Below are 19,134 nucleotides of genomic sequence, written 5' to 3'. Positions count from 1 at the left end.
AGTACCACATTTGGGGTTGAGAAATCCGAGGTTTGTCCAAGTACTTGAACACCTCACGCCCACAGGCGCACAGCTGAAGCGAGACGAAAACATGCGCTGATGACTTCTGACCACTGCTCGTCTCCAAAATGCGGACCGAGGCGCAAAACGACAGCAAATTTGCACCCAACCGCATCGTCAACTCTTCGGAGGTAAGAAAGTGATCGGCAAAAGGACTTTTGTGTCGTCCCTCGTCAAGAACAAAGCTTTCTTTGAGTCAAATTACGGTTTTAGTGGGACAGGACTTCCAAGTTGCAAAGCGTTGTAGAGTTATACAACGCCTCACTGGTTTGTTTCAGTCGACTACATGCTGTCTTTATCTTTTGGAAATTCTGGTCAACAGTATTTTCTTATCTTACATGTTTACTTTGTGTCTGCGCCAAGTTGGGCCTGTTTTCTATCCTGAAGTTCCCACTTCTACTATATTCACGCCACCTTTGCCTCTCAAAGAGCAAGCTGCAACTTCACAGCGTGTTTTTGTACGTTATTTATTAAAACGTGATTATCCGGCTACTTTTTTTCAGATAGTTGACCCAGATCTGACCTGGCAGGCATTGCAGGTTCTGCAGAGAAATGGTAAGCCTCCGCTGTTCTTTTTCACTGATGCTCTCTCTCTCCAAAAATCTTCCAAAAGCCTGCAAGAACATCTTAACTTTATTTGGGGTAAATTGGAGGCACTTAAAATAGTGATACGTGCAGCTGCCCCGTCCCCTCTTTAACATGAGCTTGAGTCTGATTGGTTAAGTTGGAAGAGGTTCTGTGCAGTTGTGCAACCACGCTCGTTCATTTTTACACCCCTCTTGAAAAGATTCGCGTTTTTTCCCAAGTGAGTTGTTTTGAGTGCAGGTTGTAGTCCACATTAATGGTGGAAAAAGTTTAGAATGATTCGGTGAGCAACTGGGGGTTTAGGAGACGACAATTCTTCTAATTGGTTTAAGAAATTAAATTGATATATATAATTCAATTTCCCTTCCCCCCTAAGATTCCACTGCAGCAGCCGCTCGTCCATCAAGCACCGAAGATGCGTTAAACACAAGCAATGGAATCATTCCTGGTGAGTACAGCACTGCACAAGCATTTGTTGTACGACTGGTTTCCAGCTGTGTTGATGAAAAATATGACTTTTGGACTCCGGAGTAAAATGATGGTCACACAGGTGCCATTGCGGCCGCAATGTTCATCGCAATGTTACTGGGCCTCTATGCCGTGCTCTGGAAATGTATGGTGTCGCCGCCACAAAGGTATCGACACAACAAATCCACCTTGGTGTTGACACTGAGCGAAGGCTTCATTTGTGGATGTCTCTCTTTCAGAAAACGCCGGAAGGCGAGAGCAAGAATGACCGCATGATGACAGGACCGGGATGGCATGTGGGGTACTGTAAAATACATTTTATTTTTTTAAATAGTTGTTTTCTTCAAAAGGTGTGGCCTGACTTGCGGGCGCACCACTCAAGCGCCTCCATTTTAACCAATGTACAGCTGAAAAGTTTGCTGCTCTTTGCTTTGGGAACTACTGAGGGCTGAGGCCACTCGCTCCTTTAACAACCGATAAACTGTGTGTGTGTGTGTGTGTCAAGTGAAGCACAAGTTTATTGTCAAATGTGCTCTAGAGCACAGATGAAATTCCTTCCCTCTTGACAAGATAACAAGTGTGTGTGTGTCTGGGGGGGGGGGGGGGGCGAAGATTTTGTTTGATGCTGCTGCTGAATAGTTTCCATTCTGAAACCTGAAAATCCCAGTTTGTCTTTATAAATGTTATGTCCAACCCTGAAAACAAAAGACAAAAATGACGCGACTAGATTCAAGTGCTACAATTAAGAGTACATTTGAAAAGATGTGTTATTTTGGTAAGATGATCACTTTAAATTCGTAGTGTAGTTCTTTTTGTCTTTTCAGTATGGCCCTACTACTCCATTCCTACAAGACAAATAACCAATTGCTTTTCGTGCATTTTATTATCTTTCTGCTGTGTACATATTAAGAGTAAGCTGTGACATTCTCCCATTGGGACTGTGAACCTGAATAAATGTGAACATTTTTAATAGAGAAACGATCATGCGTCTTCAATTTGTCCGTGTAACGTCTATCAGTGATGTCAGGCCAAGCTGGTCGACACAAAGACTTGACTGGATACTCTTCACAGCTTTCTCAGACGTTTCAAAAACGTGATTGTTAGTTTCATTTAAGATTCTTAAGTTGTCCTCTGATGCGAATGTGAACGCTTCCTTTTTCTACATGCGCCCTGCGAATGGGCGTCAATGAGTCGAGGCTCTACCCCGCTTCTCATCCCCGGTCAGATGAGCTCCAGCGATCCTAATCAGGACAAGCCGTACAGAAAGTCGATGATTGACTGTCAGAAGTAGACTATGTCATGAGCACTATGTTGTTTTGAGTTCCCTTGTGTATAAAATGCGCCGTATGTATAAAAGCTGCCTTGCCTTTGAAATGACCTGCATCACACACAGTACACATTGCTTGACTTCCTCCAGCTGTGCCACAGCTGGAAATGTACAGGAGCTGCTGGCAGGCTCGTTGTGAATTTCTGAGTAGCAGCAGCATAGAGAAGAATGGGGGGGAAAAAAACAAACTGTCATGTGGTTGCATGGTATTTGTTACAATTGAGATGAACATAGAAAGATAATAATAAATAAATAGCCATACAAAGATCCAGAGTAGTATTTACATAATGAGACTTAATGCACTAAATACGTAAATTTACGTGCTCACACAAGTTGTTGGTTGCGATGGCGCCGCTCTGGTTTTGCGGTCGAGTGATCGGATCGTTGGCGCGAGTGACGGTTGTCATCGCGGAGGCCTCTTGGCTTTTGGGGAGGTGCTTAGGGAACACACAAACACCGAGGCAGATGTGAATTTAAATACCGCAGCCATGATGAAGATTCGACACAAGATGCAACAATTCAAAATGATTTAAACTGTACTTAAAAGTAAAAAAAAAAAAGTGCTCCAATACTCTCAAGATGTTACCTTTCCACGCAAGCAGATGTTTGCAACAATATCTTTATAAGCAGCCCCAAACGTTTACATCCGTCACAGCAGTGATTACAGCCATTGCAGGAAACCGAACATTGTGTACAGTGCATAAAGCCATTTACGTATAATAAATTACCAAGTCGTTCCAAGAGGAAATCACGAGGACGGGAGGGGGGTAGGAAAATATCACAACAATTTGGGCACTTTACTGAGAAAAGAATGAACCTCTCCTAACAGTGTGCATAGGTAGCCCTTTCAATAAACAATACGATACAGTACTTCAACACATCTCAGTTAACTCATTCAGTACCAGCCAATTTTAGACCAAGTCTGAAAAGACGTCTAAAAACGTCTTTGGGAGTGAATGAGTTAATAATTCTTTGCAAATGACTTCATTCCCTAATAAATATTATTTTAGATAACATGTAATTGTACTTTCTAGAAGAGCAATCAATGCTGTACATAGCTTGCAATGGCCGACATTGGCTTGCCCCCCCCCCCGCATGTAATTTATATTAAGTGCTAAAAGGGAAAAAAAATGACCCCAGTACTTTTATCTTGGTATTCCCTAGCGCCATGTTCGAGGCACCTCCAACCAAAATACGGATAGAACTAATTTACAGACAAAAAAAGTAATTACAGCAAACACAAAAGCAAAAGGCACAAAAGTTTGATCAGGCAGGAGGAACACTGACGGTAGTTTATAAAAGGCACATATGCTACTAATCCCTCCCTTGATGATCCACAGTTTCCCCCAAATGTATTGACATCCATCACAGGCCAACAAAAGCAACCAAGTCCAGTTACGTGTCCAAAAGAATGCCTTGGTCATCAGAGGTAAACGATATTCTCCTCGCTTCCGTCCTCCCTGAGATGTCCTTCGAGAGAGAGGTAGGACTGCGGGGGGAGGAGTGGCGTGAGGGAGGGAGAGGAGGCGGAGGTAAATGTGTTTTTGTAAGGTTCGTGACCTGGCCTCCAGACCCCCGGGGAATGTCCATCCAACTGTGGACTGAAGTCTGACAGAGAGGAGGAGAAAAAGAAAGTCAGACGGTAGAGATGCTTTGGAGCATCCTCGGAAGCAGAAGACAAAATCTACCAGTGGTCCACACAGTCATCCGTTTTCGATGTTTGTCTACATTCGAGCCTATGCCGGCTGAGTTTGGACGGATAATTTAGAACCGTATTTAAAGATTAAGTACAAGTAGAGCAAGTCGATCAAAATTTGAATGTAGTGTTTTAGTGCCTTGAGAGATGAGCTGTCGTTTGGCTGATTTATTATTAGTATTATTATTAATTTTATTTTATTTTTTTGCTTTTACTTGTTTTCTCCAATCACTTCACACCAAGCCTCACTTTTTCGTCTTGTACATTATTATTAGTTTTCCTTGTTTGTTTTTCGAAGTATGATCCAGGGTGGTGGACTAGTTAGCACATGGGATAGGCTCCGGCCCACCTGCGATCCTCGTCAGGATAAGTGGTGAACAACAGGTTGACCCATAAAAGCTGCACTGTGAGGTCGATGCGCTAACCACTCGTCCACCGAGATGCACCAACCTCTAACCCCTAATTGATGAATATTACTATATTAGATATTGTTGTTTTTAAATCGCTATAGTGATGAGGACAGCCGCGATGTTTGTTTGTCTATATGTGCGCTGCAACAGTCCAAGGTGTATTTCAAGCTGGAACAGACTCCAATGGTTGGCTGGCTGGATGGATAATATAATTTCCACCTGCCCCTCTTTGCTTGTGTACATCTAAAAAAAATAAAGAATGTTGCACTACGTACGTTTGGTGGTGCTCTGGGGCTGCGCCGTGCCTCTGTTAGTGAAGGGATTGACAGCGTTGTTGGGAGGCTGGTGGCAGCCGGGGTTCTTGGAGTAGTTGGTGAACGTGAGCCCATCCTGAGATTGTTTTCTGTGCGTTTGGCTGAGTAAGGCGTTGAGGCTGTTGTAGAGGCTGGCACTGAGGCTAAGGTCAGCGCCAAAGGTGGAGGCTTGCCGGGGGCCGTCGCGGTTCCGCCTCGGGGCGGAGAGCGGATACTGGTGTGGGTTGTTGTTGTGGTTAGGGGGATGGTTCTTCTGGAGGGAGGCGAGCAGAGCTGCATCGTTCTCGTACGTCCAGCAGGTGCCGTCCAAGCTGCCTGAGCGACTGTGACTCGGTACCTTTCGGAGGTTTAAAAGACACGAGGTCACGTAATTATTTTTGAACCCACTTTTTGACATTGTAAATGCATTTGAATAGCGACCCTCCCCCCCCAAAAAACAAGGATAAAACGAATAGAAAATATTGCAGTGTCTGTATTTTATTCTGTGCCATGAAGAGGCGCAGCCTTGTGGGGCGACGTGTGGCATGAGCGAGTTTACATGTGAGAGTCTGCGCGTGAGCGGTGACCGACAGCAGCTTGCATGAGTGCGTTCATCGTGTTTATGAGTCTGACTCTTTTCCCTGGCATTCAATCAACAACTGAAAAGTGCATCAGTGACTGATGCTCTCCTTTCCTACATGGGAAGGGCATTAAAAAAAAAACTATGAAAAAAATGATCACTTCATAAACTTGCGCTACAGCGGGGGTACAAACGATGAACAGTGATATAGCGAGGAGATCTTTTTCGTGAATTGCTATTATTTGTACTACTAGTCACTTGATTCTCTCATTTTACCAGTAGCAAAATACTAAGGAGCCACCCAAGTGGTCACAGAAACACGTCATCTTTTTCATACCTTGTATCCATCCAGTGGTATAGTAACGGGCAGACTGCTCTGCCGGTTGTGTCTCCAGCTCTGGAGGATCCTCTGCTGGCCTTCCAGCTTCTCCTTCTCCCTGTCGACACTCTTCTGGCCCTCCCGGAGTCTGTCCAGATTGTTACGATACTCCAGCAGCTGAGCCTCCAGCTCCTCTCGTTCACAGCGGAGCCGTTGTGCCTCCAGGATGCAATGCTGCTCACGCTGCTCCAGTGCACTTTCCTGCTCAGTCTGCACACAATATCGCACATTTCCATCATACAGACCGGTGATTCCCGATTCAAGTTGGCCCTCCATTGCTGCGAATCCACCCAGATAGTGAGACCAACCTGTTGTTTCTCCCTGGCCACACATTCCTTGTCCCAGCGCTGCTGGTCTTGTTTCAGTTTCACTTGGAGTTTCTGCACCTCATCCACTTCTTCCTTCTTCCTCTCTAAACCCTTTTTCTCAACTTCCTCTTTCTTCCTTTCAACACCCGTCTGCCTCTCGTGCTCCTGCAGCACAGCAGATGTCCTGTTAGCAACTCGGACGTAGCAAAACATCGATTAGGGCACTTTCAAGGCATTCTTACCAGGCTGTTTTGGAGAGAAGCGAGAGTCTTGAGCTGAGATTTGTCTCCTTCCTGAAGGAGAATTTTCTGGATCTCGAGGCAACTGTCCTGAAGAGTCACGGCAGCCTGCCAAAAAAAAACAAAAAAAAAAACCTCACATTAGTGTCAAACTACTGCTGGTAAAAATGTGTGCAGTTATTTAACGGTGCGGCTTATTGGCGGGTTCTTATGATACTAGGTTTTCTAGCACTGCTTCTCTTTGAACTTACACTAATCGTGTTTAGTGTTCATGTTGAAGGGGAACTGTTCACGGTTTAAAGTTTCGAGTTCAAGCCAATCAATTTGGCCATTGAAAATGGAAATCAGGCCACTGTACATAAGCTCGGACCAAATAAAGATTCTGGGCCTTATTTTTCTGTGCACATTTGTGTTTTGTAACAGTATTTTCACTTTTATGTTACTTTATGTTGTTTCCACTTCGACTTTCCTAGACTGAGGATGGCGGTTTTTGGGTAATATGTGTGGCGAATAAATGTTTGAAAATGTTTTTGATTTTGTTTAATATTTAGTAGCTGAGGCTTATATACCGGTTTGCTCAACAGAATAGATTTCATGACAATTCCATTTTGTAAGAACAGAATAAAAAGAAAAGCTAATTGCGTCCATGCATTTGTGCACTTACTCACCTGCAGACTATAAAGAAGCTGAGTCAGACTTTGGACACTCTCTGCCACCTACAGAAGAGAACTGTTTATTAGTCCAGAAGGACATAAACAAAAGGAAGACTAAATAAATACTCCACTTGGGAACGCTGACAGCCAAACCTTGAACAGTGTTTCTTTGGTGTCGCCTTTCTTTGGCTCCGAAGCGGAACTCCACAAAACTCCATCCATCCCCGTGCCCTCACTATCCGATCCAAGAGAAGTGGAGCTCATACTGAGTGTGCTCAGGTAATCCGCTGTGAGAAACAAAGGGCACAACGATGACACGGGACTGCATACGTCGCCTGCCTTACACTCAAGAATTGCATACGAATGAGCTCGCTTACGTTCCGAGGGAGACTCTTGGATGCTGCTGCCATGGCTATTGTAGTTGCAGCGCTCGGGCCCGCGGATCGGAGAGTTGTCACTTGGGACAGGAAGGTCGTCGTGGACCTGCAGGATGGTGATCAGGTTTTCCGCTACACAGGAAGCAGGCACGTCACAAAAGTTGAATTAATTCCCGGCTGAGCTGGTTATTTTCACTGAGTGAGTAAAAGGGGATGTTGACATTGCACGACCGTGAATTCCTTTTACAGGTTAAAACTGTATGGAAGTTGCTATCTATGCTCCGTTGACTTTTCCCCCTTCGTATTCAAGTCTTGCCGAGCCTCTTCCGGCCGAACACAATTTACCAGTTTTCTCAGCGGTTGTCTCACCTTCTCGGAGGGCAGCTGTGAGCAGTGTTGAGGCGGGTCTTGGGGACTCGCTATCAATGTCTGGTTGTACCAGCAGGTGGCGATGTGGCACGGCTTGTGAAGAGCGCAGGGTTAACTCTGTGAGCTCAGCATATAATTGCAATTTCTCCTCCAAGCTGTTGCAGATGCGCTGGTCCTGGTTTAACAATGTCTCTACAAAAAAAAAAAAAAAAAATACAAATACCGTGATTCATCCTTCAACGCCTTGCATTTAACTCCCATGAGCCCAGTATTAAGTTCGATTCAACCGTTACCTTGGAACTTTGAGATTTTCTGAACCTTTGCTTCCGCTGCTCGCTTGGCCTCCTCGGATTCGGCACTGCGCTCCTCCTCCTCCTCTTCCTCTGGGCAACTGCCGTGAAGGTTAAGTAGGTGAGATGATGATTAACACACGCACACGCACACACATACAGCACAAAAGACTGTACTATAAAACAAAATCTCACAATGTCATTGTCCGCAGTGTCAAACAATCGCTCGCAGTTGACTCCACAACAAACCTCTCGACAGCTTGTCTTATGTGTCTCATCCAAGCATTTCTCTCCTCTCTGGTCGTGGTGTGAACTTCGTACATCTCCGGTCCAGCTGAGGAAGCGGAGATGAGGAACATCCCTCGTTCCTCATTGGCTACTTCTCGAACAATGAGCTTTTGCAGTGGGATCACAGGAGGCTTCTGGTCCTGCAAGTCAACGGAACTCAATAAATGAGAGACGCATTGGTCGTCGGAGTTGCATATTTGCGATTTCGGTTGAGGCTTACCACGGCCGCAAACACAAAGCGTTGATCTTTCTCTTGTAGGAACACCAGAACATCTGTAAGCAGGAGGGCCAATGTATCTAGAGTAAAAATTCACAGAAGTTAGTTTATCAGCTCAACGAAAACGATCCGGCGGCAGATGTGCAGAAGCTACAAACCTTTTAGGCGGCCTGTGGCAGTCTTCCAGTAAAGCAATCCCTTGTGCTGCAGATCTCTGTGTTTGCTGTGCAGGTCCTGCTTGCGAATCACCTTGCCGCTCTTTAGTTTGGCAAAGCTCTTGTTCTCCAGACGGGCGAGCACTTCTTGCAGCTCCTGCGATCTCTCGTACTTACTTACAGTCAGGTCCACTGCTGCGATGATATCACGAATGCGAGCCAGAGCACTTGACAAGTCGGAGTGTTCCTGACTGCCTTCTGTCGAGGTTTAAGGTCATCAAGGTCAAGGTTAACCCTTTCAGGGACGGCGGTTAGGACAGTGGACAGTTTATCATGTTATGGGGTGCATGAAAAGGGTTAAATATAAAATTCTATTTTCAGAATTCATTTTTACACAGTGATTTGAACCAAGATAGAAATATTCATTCATTCATTCATTTGTACAGTTCAAGGTTAAAGATGTCATCAACTACTATGATGCCTTGAGATATGGATTTCGTTTGTTCCTTGACCACATCTGGAACTAAAAAAAAAAAACACCTGTACTGAAATAATCTTTCCACATTGATATGAATGGTGATGCAATGCTCTTAACTCATTCAATGCCAGGCCATTTTCACCGGAGGAAACCCCTCAAAATCCTTCAGTGCGATATTAACACGCAAGCCTACCAAGGAGAAAAAATGAGACTCTCTTCTTTGAGCCGGGAAAAAGTTTGTTTCTAACTTTGTTCTGTTCTTTAGCAATCAGCATGAGAAAATAGCTAAATGTCATCAGATTTCCATTTTCTGGGTAAAAGAAACGGAGGAAAAAGACCTTTTTGGAACGCATGCATAAGTTCAAGTGTGGCGCCAGCATTTTTTGCTCTAAAACATCTAAATAAGACTTTCCGTCTACAAAACAACATAAACAACAAAAGGGCTTCTGATAGCAAAAATCTTCATATGCGCTGCATTGAACTGATGAAATGAACTATGAACGGTGAAGTGAAACAATCAGTTCAGTGAGCGCTTGCACATTTGCGTGTGTTCTCTAGTGAGTTGAATTCACTGCCACTTGTATCATTCATTTTTCTCAGAAGTCAAGCAAAATAAATACACAAATCAATGGAATCAGCTGAATGATGGCTCATATCTCAAAATAAGTGATTTGTGAACGCGCTTGACTCATATCTCAAGGCACCACTGTACATGGAGCTGACTTGCCTTGAGTGTAATGTAATATCCTCTCCAACAAAACTGGGTACTTGGTGATGCGCTGGGTGACTAAAAGGATAAACTCTGGAATCCCTCTCCTCCTGACCAGCGAGTTATGGCTCTGTTGCTGTGAGCAGAGAGGCCGCAAGGATTTTACAACATTGCTGATCTTGAAAACATGCAAAGTTCTACAACCGGGGGCCCCACTTTGACAAAGTTCTGGAGTTTTTTATTCTGTTGTTGAAGCTCCTTGAAGACACTGACAGCTTCCATGTGGTGACTGCAGAAATCGCCGTACACTTGCTTCATTGTCTCAGCATTTTCATCTGAGAACTGAAAGGGTCATCTTCAGTTTTGAGAAAAGTCCTTTGATAGCAATCGTGAACATGTATGCATCATGACCAACCTGCTGAAGCAGGATGTCGCCGATCTGATGGATGAGGTAATTTCTCTGGTTCTCGGCTTGGGTGGAAGCTTGTCTGCACTCCTGCAGTGATCCAAAGAGGTTCCTGTGGAAGAGCAACAAGGAATCCAAACAAGGGAAGATCCGGGCCACACAATCCCAGTCGAGTTGCAGCTCCTCCAGCATTCCTCGTCTGAACACTTCGGACATGACTGTCAGAGTCTGGATGTGGTGCAGCTCAGTCTGCATTAGTTCTACAAGGAGGCAGCAAAGTGGATTATCATAATAATACAACTGATTAACCAAGAGACTGGAATGGCTTAATGACTCTCATTGAGTAAAGCCCGCCTGGCCTCACCATAAATTACATCCTGGCGTTTGATGGCACGTCTGTCATGCTGCCGGCAGAAATCCGGACTCACTGCAAGACTCCACGACTCTGCGTCGAGTCCCAGAAGATCGGCTGATAGATCGCTTAGTAGAGGAGCATCGGCATCATCTGCGCGGCAAGTTTTTAAACCGGTGATAGTGTACAGTCATTCTATAAAACATTCAAAGGTTTACAAAGGTAAGATTAAGCCTCACTGACCCTGCGGGGCGATGGGTGGGTCGGCTGAAGGAAGAAATGTCATTGGGGCGCCCTCATCGGACTGTGAGCCGTAAGCTGTAGGAACGGAATCAATCTCCATTGCTGTTGTGTCACTCAGCCTTCTATAGAACAGAAAGGGGAATACAGAAACGTCAATTAGCTTAGTTTTAGGTACAAATTGCTATTCACAACGAGACCGCAATAAATGCCAGCTAGAAACAGTGTTGTGGTGGAATCCATCTGATTACTGTTAATATGCAGGGTTGAACTACGGCTGTCAATCCTACCTGCTCTCTAAAGAGACGGAGAGACTTTTGGAGAGAGCGTCGAGTGTTTCTCGCTTTTCTTTGGTCGTCGGTGTGAGTGAGGATGGCGAAGAAACGGAGGAGAAGGCGAGGGGTGTGGAGGAAGAGATGTCTTTCACAGAAGCTGAAGGAGACACCGGGATAACAGGAAATGTTCTCATTGTCATGGGAAACAGCAGGTGAAGACGCCAATGTTCAAATTAAAGTTCTGACCACATACCGCAGAAAATGATTATTTTAAAAAAAAAAAAAAACGAGGCACCAAAATCATGAAAAACCAAGCACTTGTCTTCATTCTACATGGGCGTGTCTGCTTGAAGACCACACCACGCTCAACTATATATTACCATATGCCTCTAATACGAGCTGGAGGGGGGGGGGGGGGGAATAACATATCCAAATATACACAAACACACTTTTTATATATATGTAAATAAAATGATGGGGGATGGAGCGACTCCTGCCGAGGCCCATGTGCATCACTGGGCTCAGTTTCTGCCTGGATGCCAATCAAGGATATTGAAATGATGAAAAACATTTTAGCACTAAATCTCCATACTTGAAATCTACATAGTTCTTGGGCTTTGTACATCTTTAAAAATGGTTGATGTATTTACAAAGAAAGATCTGAATTCACTCTAGTCTACAGTCTATAAGTCACAGGTGTCAAACCCAAGACCAGATCTGGCCTGCCGCATGATTTTATGTGGCCCACAAAAGCAAATCAACCAGGTCAACTTCCATGACGCTTGCTAAAATCTGTACCAAAATTTCAAGTTGTCATATGTAATAAATCGGCATTGTTAGCTATTACAAGCATTATTTCAGAAACTTCAACAACAGGGGGAACAAACTAGTCTCCTTGACTTTTGATTTCAAAATCTAATAATTGTGTACAGTACTTTACATGGAATAATACGAGGAAGTGATTCAACATTTATCCGGTTTCAGTCATAATGGCCCTCCGAGGGAAACTGTGACGACAATGTGGCCCGTGACAAAAATGAGTTTGACACCCCTGCTCTAAGTGTTCAATGTACCATCTCATTGTATGGGGATGTCCTCACTCTACCGATGTTATGCACAAACAGATATAAATACAATCCAGGACGGATCCCCCACTGAGGCAGATTAAAATTTAACAGTTTCTTTTTTTTCCTTTTTTTTTAACAGAGTCATATGGGTGAGTCAGTGGCCAGGGTAAATGATTTGCTTTCAACAACAGGGAAACAAGAGAGGAGAGGTAAAAACAAAAAGAATAAGGAAGATGTAAGGAAGAGGGAGAACATGGGGGATGAGACGGGGGGGGGGGGGTAAACATGTAATTTCTGACTCACTCTGTGGGAGGGAAAAGGTCTTGCTTTTTGTCAACAATGCATTCTTCTCCTGCAGCTTCTGAGGAAAAATGTCATATTAACTTAAGTTGATGAACAACATAGCTGCACTGCCTTTAAATAAAATTTGTCAAAAATCAAAATCTCTGGAGGAGAAAACATGTCACAACCTACAGTGTATCCTGTCGCTGTTATTATTTTTCACTGTTCAGAACATCGCATGATTCCAGGAATTTTTTTTTTCTTTCTTTCTTTGTCACCAAGCGCTGGATCTTTTTCTCCCGGCTTTTTGACTGCCCCCCTCCCCCACCTGCCCGTGAGGCAGGAACTGATTTATTTGTTCATTTAGCATTCAGCCTCTGACAGGCATGGCAGTAGAGTGAGAGAAGGGGGAGACAAGCGCAATGACCCGAAACATATTGCGGCACACAGCACTTTTGAGTTTCCAGGAAGGACATCTACAAGGTAAAATTGTCGTCGAGGTGCAGAGATTCGAGCACCAAAAATAAAACTTTTGGCCACAACTGTTTGAATGAGGGTCCACGTACCTCGTGCGTTTGAAAGAACAAGCTAACATGATTCTTTTTTTTTTTTTTTTTGCTCTCATTGTTATGGGAGACCAAAGGCAGCGTTTGATGGTTACCTTTCCGCATTGTGTAACAGAATCTCGACAGTTCTTGTGGACGTTCAAGAAACAGTCTGCAGACAAAAACAGACAAAGTCACAGTTAATTCAATCATTTAACTGATAATAAGTCTAAATAAGCAATGTCCAGATGGCCATCTAAACTGCCCATGGGTGTTGACTTTGCTGGGGGAAGAAAGCTGACTTCATCTTTTGTGCGGACCAGAACATGAAGGCAGCACGTGTGAGGATATTTATACAAACGCTGACAGTTGAGCCACCACAAGACATAAGACAACACCGCCGCCGCTGTCGAATACTTACTGGAGCACTGCAGCAGCTCCTTCCCAGAAACCGACTTATCGCAGGCCACACAGACAGCGGGACCAGATGGAGACGCGGGCACAAACTGATGTCCATTAGCCGCTCCGTTCTTGTCCTTCCCGTCCTTCGCCTCTTTCCCTTTAACCTGAAAAGAAAGCTTGTAAAATAATATGCATTTCCCCGTTGAGCTGACATTGACAACAGTCGATGCCGGAGTGCAACAGAAAAACAACAAAAAGTAATGCGGCCAGCTTCCTGGTCCGATACACCTGTTGAAGTGGTGTTAGCTGAGATAAAGGGATTTGAGTCAGCCTCGCTGTTAACTCTCTTCTGCTTGACGGGTTCTGCTGTTATGGCGCTTTAACTTTGGGGGAGCATTAGGAGGGATTCCTTTGTGTGAGTGTGTGTGTGTGTGTGTGTGTGTGTGTGTGTGTGTGTGTGTGTGTGAGCGAGGAATGTTTGTTTTCTTATCTAACTTTCCAAGGAGTTCATGTTTGTTAGCTCGCATATGTGCATGCTCTGAAACACGTGACAACGCCGCGTATACTATAGAATGTGTTTTGGTTCCTTAGGATGTTCTGGGAGGTTTGGCATTATGTAAGAAGATATTTTTTCAGTGTCCTGTTGCTAAGACCTGAGGAGAGGGGAATTTTCTCCCTCGCCAAATAAAGGCACCCTGCACAGACAGCGGCTCCCCAGCACTGGAATTCTAACCCGGCTTGTCTGAGAGATGGTAAACCCTTTACAGCTCCACTTTAGATGCGAGTCACTATACATGGACACGGTTATTAAACGCAGGGGTGAACCTTGATCCTGGAGGAATTACAGTTTTCAGAGGGGCAAAGACCTCACCTTGGTTTTGTTGCGAGTGCTCGACATCCTGCTCTTGAGGAAGCTGAAGGTCCGGCTCACTTTGTACTTCTCTGACTCGACCTTGGACGGAATTATGTATTTATCCCACTCCTCATCCTCGATCCTGTTCCGGTGTAAACATTTCAGTTAGTCGTCAGTCATCACCTCAGTGGGGTCTTCGAAAGCCACGATGCACAACTCTTAATATTAGTATATTAATACTACCACAGATTTAATAACCTGGGATTCTAGCATCATGCTGAGATGAAAGAATGTCCACAGAGTCTTCCAGTGCTCTACTCTATAGACTATTTCTCTTGATAACATGCTTGGCATGCTTGGGTGTCACTATAGACTCGAGTGGATGCTATTTATAGCATGACCTTGGAGAGATGCAATTAATAACATGTCAACGATTAGCATCAACTTAAAACTAGTTCCATTTGACACTAGACTAGAGAGGCATTTATGTCGGAGCATCAAGGAGAAAATGGCATGCAACAAGACGTCAATGGCCTAAATTTCGATGTCACAGCAGAATCGGGAGGTGGGGGGGGGGGGGTTATATGTGCAGAATGGATGTTGTTAACAAAGCGAAAGGTACGGTCAAACCAAGTACAAACAAGTCGAGCCGCACATGCATGGCTGTGAGGCCGCTTTGGTGAACACATACTCTTTAAGGAACTCTGTGAGGGTGAGGTGTTGGAGTGATGCGCTGCTCTCCTCCTCTGCGGACTGGGCCCGCTTACGGAAACCCAAAACCCTGCATGATGGATATAGCACACCTCAAACCAGGCTGTTGGGCTTCTTTTTTTGGGGGGGGGGGGGGGGGGGCCATTGGGAGATCTATTTTAGTGTGTTAAACAATTGAGGTTCTAAAAATGAGTCAGATTTTAGTAAGCCATTTATTATTACTGGATTCTTATCCTGACTAACAATGAAAGTGACTTTCTTCCATCGGATGTAATGCATTTAAATGACAGCATGGTTTATGGAATTGCCAATGTAACATGATTATCTTAAAAAGTTTCCTCTGTTAGCAACGCATGGTTATTAGTGAGGAAAAAATGCATTAGGGCATTATAGACTAATAAGCCTGTGACCCAAAACACTAGCCGAATTTCATGGAGACATTTCTGTCATTCTGATTGAAATCATTCCGACGGAAGATCTCATTACGCGAGACGTGACCTATTCCGCTCTGTCCTGTACATGCGCGACTACCTTAACTCGGAACAGCCGTCTCACCACGCGGCATCGATGTAAACGTCACGTGATTTGTCAAGATGGAGTTCGTTCGTCTATTTAGCACAGTAGTCGTGATTGTTTTCACTATTTATTTTTAACTCATTCACTCCCAAAGATGTTTTTAAACGTCTTTTCAGACTTGGTCCAGAATTAGCTGGTACTGAATGAGTTAAGGGATTGATGGGGGGGTGGAGTTACAAATAATTTGAAACAAGTTCTCCTGTCGCAGACGAACTCTGGTAAGACGCTGTCATTATCAAGTGCATAGACAACGACGTCACTGCGCACCTACGTCAAGATAGAGCATGCGCAGACTGGACGCAGCCTGGTTATTCCGAATGAATAGTTTTCATGACGCCTGTTCCGGATTGGCATATACAAACCCTGTGAATCGGAAAGAAATTCCCATTCACATTCGGCCTTTTCATTCCGATTAAGGTGTTTATGTCGAGCATTTTCATTGTTTGGTCATTCGGTTTCATTGTAAATCAGAATACAAGGCTCCATGTCAACCTCGGCTAGTGAGAAATTAACAAAGGGAAATGAAAATGATTGTGAGTAAAATAAAAAAAAATAAAATGGGCGTATGGTAAAGCTCATGTTAAAATAGCTTACCGGATGTAGCACGGTCATTCATATTCTACATAGGGTGTTAAAATGGATGTTGCTGTTTACTTGGAGGTTATTTTGAGGTTGCAATCAGAGCATATACTGGCCCTGGCCGGGCTCGCAACAGGAAATGTGTCACATCCTGCCCCGTCAGACCCCCAAACACAGGTCGAACACTGAGGTCTCACACACTGTACACCCGCAGAGCTAATCTCTTACTGCAGGCCAACAGTGATGCCTAAAAAGGGCGGAAGTCTGTTTTGACATCCGAGTAAGGCCCCTACACAGTCCAGTGGATCTCGTCTCAGCTCATATAGCGAGCCAATGCGGTTACCTCTTTTCTTTGGAAGTCTCTGTCAGGTTCAGCACACTCTGCTCTGTAATGTAGTGTCAGAGAAAGCCAAATGAGTGAGTGAGAAATAAATATGTCATTCACGGTAAGGAAGTTATTACAAACCGAGTGAACCCGAAGCCAGAGGTTGAAACGTCCATTCCATTGGTAGAGTAGTGAAAAAGTACAAATGCCGTACACCCAACAAAGACAGACCAAACATGGCAGCAGGTTTTTGCAAAGCATAAACGGGCGGCATTAAAAATAGAACAGCCAAACCAAGAGAAAAACCCCAGATGAAGTCAAGCAGTCACCTTTGAGTAACCTTGAAACCCTTTATTAGACTTCTCCAAAGCTTCAAGGAAGTTCAAATAGACAGGCCCAGATTTCAAATTAAGTGAACTTGTGAGTAAAATGTCACAACTTCTTTATTTGGCGACGTGCCATGATATTTTTCAAACTTTAAATAGGTACCTCGTCTCAATAAAGGCTGGGAAACACTAGATGATCCAAATAGCACCCGGAATGTTGTTTGGTGCATCTTTTGATTGGCACTAGATTTCCCCCATTAAGAGAAACACTTAAATGCCCACAGAAACTCCCGGCGGCGTGTTCTTGCTTCTCTCTAATTTACTTACTAACTTGGTTGAGGCGAGAAAGCGATTTAGAGAGAGATAAAGCCTGAAGTAGAGAACGACCACTGCTGCTGAATGCGCCATCTACACAGAGTTCACACAAAGTAACGGTGTTGTCTTACAACAATGTGAACACTAAACAAATACAGTGATATAAAAAGTCTACACACCTTTGTTTAAAATGGCAGGGTTTTTTTTTTTCATACTGTTAAAAAAAAAATGACACCAAGATGAATGTCCCACTGGACCATAACATACTTTCCCGCATGCTTTTGGGAGATTTGTTTTATGGTCCGATAAAACTGAGGTTGAACTTTTTGGCCATAATTCCACGTGGTAGATTTTGCTGAAGCACAACACTGGTCACTTACCAAAAGAACACCATAACTACAGTGAAGAATATTGCTGGCAGTATGATGCTTTGGGGCTGTTTTTCCTTCAGTTTACACCTCTGGCTTTAAACAAGGTGGACGGAATTATGAAGTAGTCCGGAAAATCAGAAGAAAGCCTATTAGAAGTCCTGAACTTCATTCAGGATTCATAAGGGGCACTTTAAATGGTTGCAGGTTTGTGCTGACTCACATTTAACCTTTGTTTGAATGTGTGTGGATAATTCTGAACACAGCCTCATCCCAGCTATAAGAGGCGCAGTTGCGCAACCAAAATATTTATCCATCCATTTTCCAATCTGTCGCGGGGGGCGCTGGAGCCTATCCCAGCTGTCTTTGGGCAGTAGACGGGGGACACCCTGAACCAGTTGCCAGCTAATCGGAGGGCACATGGAGACGAAAAACCATCCTCGCTCACACACACACCTAGGGACAATTTAGAGTGTTCAATCAGGCTGCCATGCATGTTTTTGGGATGTGGGAGGAAACCGGAGTACCCGGAGAAAACCCACGCAGGCACGGGGAGAACATGCAAACTCCACACAGGAAGGCCGGAGCCGGGATCGAACCCACAACCCCTGCTCTGTGAGGTCGACGCGCTAACCACACGAACACCGAGCCGCCAAAGTATTTCATTTTAAAAATTTTTACTTCCTTTTTCTGAAGATTAAAAATCAATCGACTTGAACTGGTTACATTTCACCGTTATGGTGGAAATGTTTTTGTAATGTTTTATCTTTCTCGTTTGTTTTAGATTACAAAAACCTGGCAGTTAAACAGTGGTCCTTACATTTTTTTAATCAACCGTATCAGCTTTTTATGACAGATATCCGGCCGATTTGTTTGTCTTCAGCCGGCCACAGAACAGAGAGTTCAGAGTCCACTCACCTTCTGCCAGGTCAGTGATGGTTGCATCTCTGTTCAGCAAAGGGCGCGAGGGCCTCGCCTTGGGGGAGGAGTAGGAGTACGAGCGCAGTCGAACCTCGCCTTCCTCTGGGTTCTGGGTAAGAGCAGGGACAGAGCAGAGGGCAGTAAGCAAACAGCTTGAGAACAGAACATTTTCCAATCATGCTGGAAAAAAGAAAATCAATCAATGTGTCTGATCTTTTCTCACAGCATTGAGCTGTTGATGACGTTTACACATCTGCATGTTGGTATTTTAAAACCACGCTCCAAAAAAGTGATCCAACGCTTATTAAAATGTTGTACTTTGTGTCCCATAGAGCCTATTTATCATATAATAGACCAGAGGTGACACAATCCGGTAGATATTTGGAGAAATTAAGCATGCAGTACGATACCTTAGAGGGCTTTTGCGTGCTGTCCGAGTGAGATCTGTTAAAGTCTGGCGAGCTGCACTGCAGCTTTGAGGCTGAGCAGGGGTAGGAGTGTCCCAGGATGTCCTCTTCTTCACTGTCACACTCAAGACTGGGACTGTTGACACATATGCCATTCGCTGATTCTTTACCATGTCGAAAATACAGTTTGTTCCGAGACGCTGCATAAATGGTATCACTTGTCAGCTCAAGAACATTACGTTCTAAAATACTGAAGTAGAATGCTTAATGAAATTACACTCGGAAAGCAATCTCAAATTTATG

General features: G+C 44.3%; 2 protein-coding genes across 6 annotated transcripts in view; one reads left to right on the top strand and one right to left on the bottom strand.

Annotated features, from left to right (window-relative positions):
• Positions 1-57: 57 nt before the first annotated feature.
• On the top strand, positions 58-2,094 carry LOC147205123 (uncharacterized). The gene is made up of 5 exons (XM_086111378.1): positions 58-191; positions 564-615; positions 1,022-1,093; positions 1,196-1,280; positions 1,353-2,094. The coding sequence occupies exons 1-5, from the start codon at positions 129-131 to the stop codon at positions 1,387-1,389; spliced, it is 309 nt and encodes a 102-aa protein (XP_085967504.1). The 5' UTR covers positions 58-128; the 3' UTR covers positions 1,390-2,094.
• Positions 2,095-3,041: 947 nt separating this feature from the next.
• Positions 3,042-19,134, bottom strand: part of arhgef28a (Rho guanine nucleotide exchange factor (GEF) 28a) — a 36,896-nt gene continuing 20,803 nt past the window's right edge. For 2 of the 5 annotated variants that reach the window (XM_086111375.1, XM_086111377.1), the window contains 27 exons: positions 18,835-18,967; positions 18,422-18,533; positions 16,513-16,555; positions 14,995-15,084; positions 14,322-14,445; positions 13,470-13,614; positions 13,165-13,220; positions 12,525-12,582; positions 11,170-11,311; positions 10,883-11,004; positions 10,652-10,792; positions 10,297-10,547; positions 10,098-10,223; positions 9,900-10,017; positions 8,698-8,952; positions 8,543-8,619; positions 8,284-8,462; positions 8,038-8,135; positions 7,745-7,936; positions 7,376-7,507; positions 7,152-7,285; positions 7,014-7,061; positions 6,349-6,453; positions 6,107-6,271; positions 5,757-6,008; positions 4,822-5,197; positions 3,042-4,048 (listed from right to left, as the gene is read on the bottom strand). In XM_086111375.1, coding sequence (XP_085967501.1) covers positions 3,864-4,048; positions 4,822-5,197; positions 5,757-6,008; positions 6,107-6,271; positions 6,349-6,453; positions 7,014-7,061; positions 7,152-7,285; positions 7,376-7,507; positions 7,745-7,936; positions 8,038-8,135; positions 8,284-8,462; positions 8,543-8,619; positions 8,698-8,952; positions 9,900-10,017; positions 10,098-10,223; positions 10,297-10,547; positions 10,652-10,792; positions 10,883-11,004; positions 11,170-11,311; positions 12,525-12,582; positions 13,165-13,220; positions 13,470-13,614; positions 14,322-14,445; positions 14,995-15,084; positions 16,513-16,555; positions 18,422-18,533; positions 18,835-18,967 — 3,859 coding nt within the window. In that variant the 3' untranslated portion in view covers positions 3,042-3,863. Of the gene's footprint in view, positions 4,049-4,821; positions 5,198-5,756; positions 6,009-6,106; positions 6,272-6,348; positions 6,454-7,013; positions 7,062-7,151; positions 7,286-7,375; positions 7,508-7,744; positions 7,937-8,037; positions 8,136-8,229; positions 8,463-8,542; positions 8,620-8,697; positions 8,953-9,899; positions 10,018-10,097; positions 10,224-10,296; positions 10,548-10,651; positions 10,793-10,882; positions 11,005-11,169; positions 11,312-12,524; positions 12,583-13,164; positions 13,221-13,469; positions 13,615-14,321; positions 14,446-14,994; positions 15,085-16,512; positions 16,556-17,147; positions 17,229-18,421; positions 18,534-18,834; positions 18,968-19,134 lie in introns of all 5 variants that reach the window. The other 3 variants (XM_086111373.1, XM_086111374.1, XM_086111376.1) reach the window with 3 other exon arrangements.

Source organism: Hippocampus guttulatus, chromosome 5, assembly GCF_054856545.1.
Source record: "Hippocampus guttulatus isolate MCC_2025c chromosome 5, RoL_Hgut_1.0, whole genome shotgun sequence".
Classification (NCBI taxonomy): Eukaryota; Metazoa; Chordata; class Actinopteri; order Syngnathiformes; family Syngnathidae; genus Hippocampus; species Hippocampus guttulatus.
This window is presented reverse-complemented; position numbering and strand designations above follow the sequence as displayed.

Bases quoted from the DNA above. Each gene is read 5' to 3' on its own strand.
- LOC147205123 (XM_086111378.1), top strand. From the start codon at position 129: ATGCGGACCGAGGCGCAAAACGACAGCAAATTTGCACCCAACCGCATC. The intron at 616-1,021 runs GTAAGCCTCCGC...TTCCCCCCTAAG, and splicing joins GCAGGTTCTGCAGAGAAATG to ATTCCACTGCAGCAGCCGCT. The intron at 1,281-1,352 runs GTATCGACACAA...TCTCTCTTTCAG, and splicing joins ATGGTGTCGCCGCCACAAAG to AAAACGCCGGAAGGCGAGAG.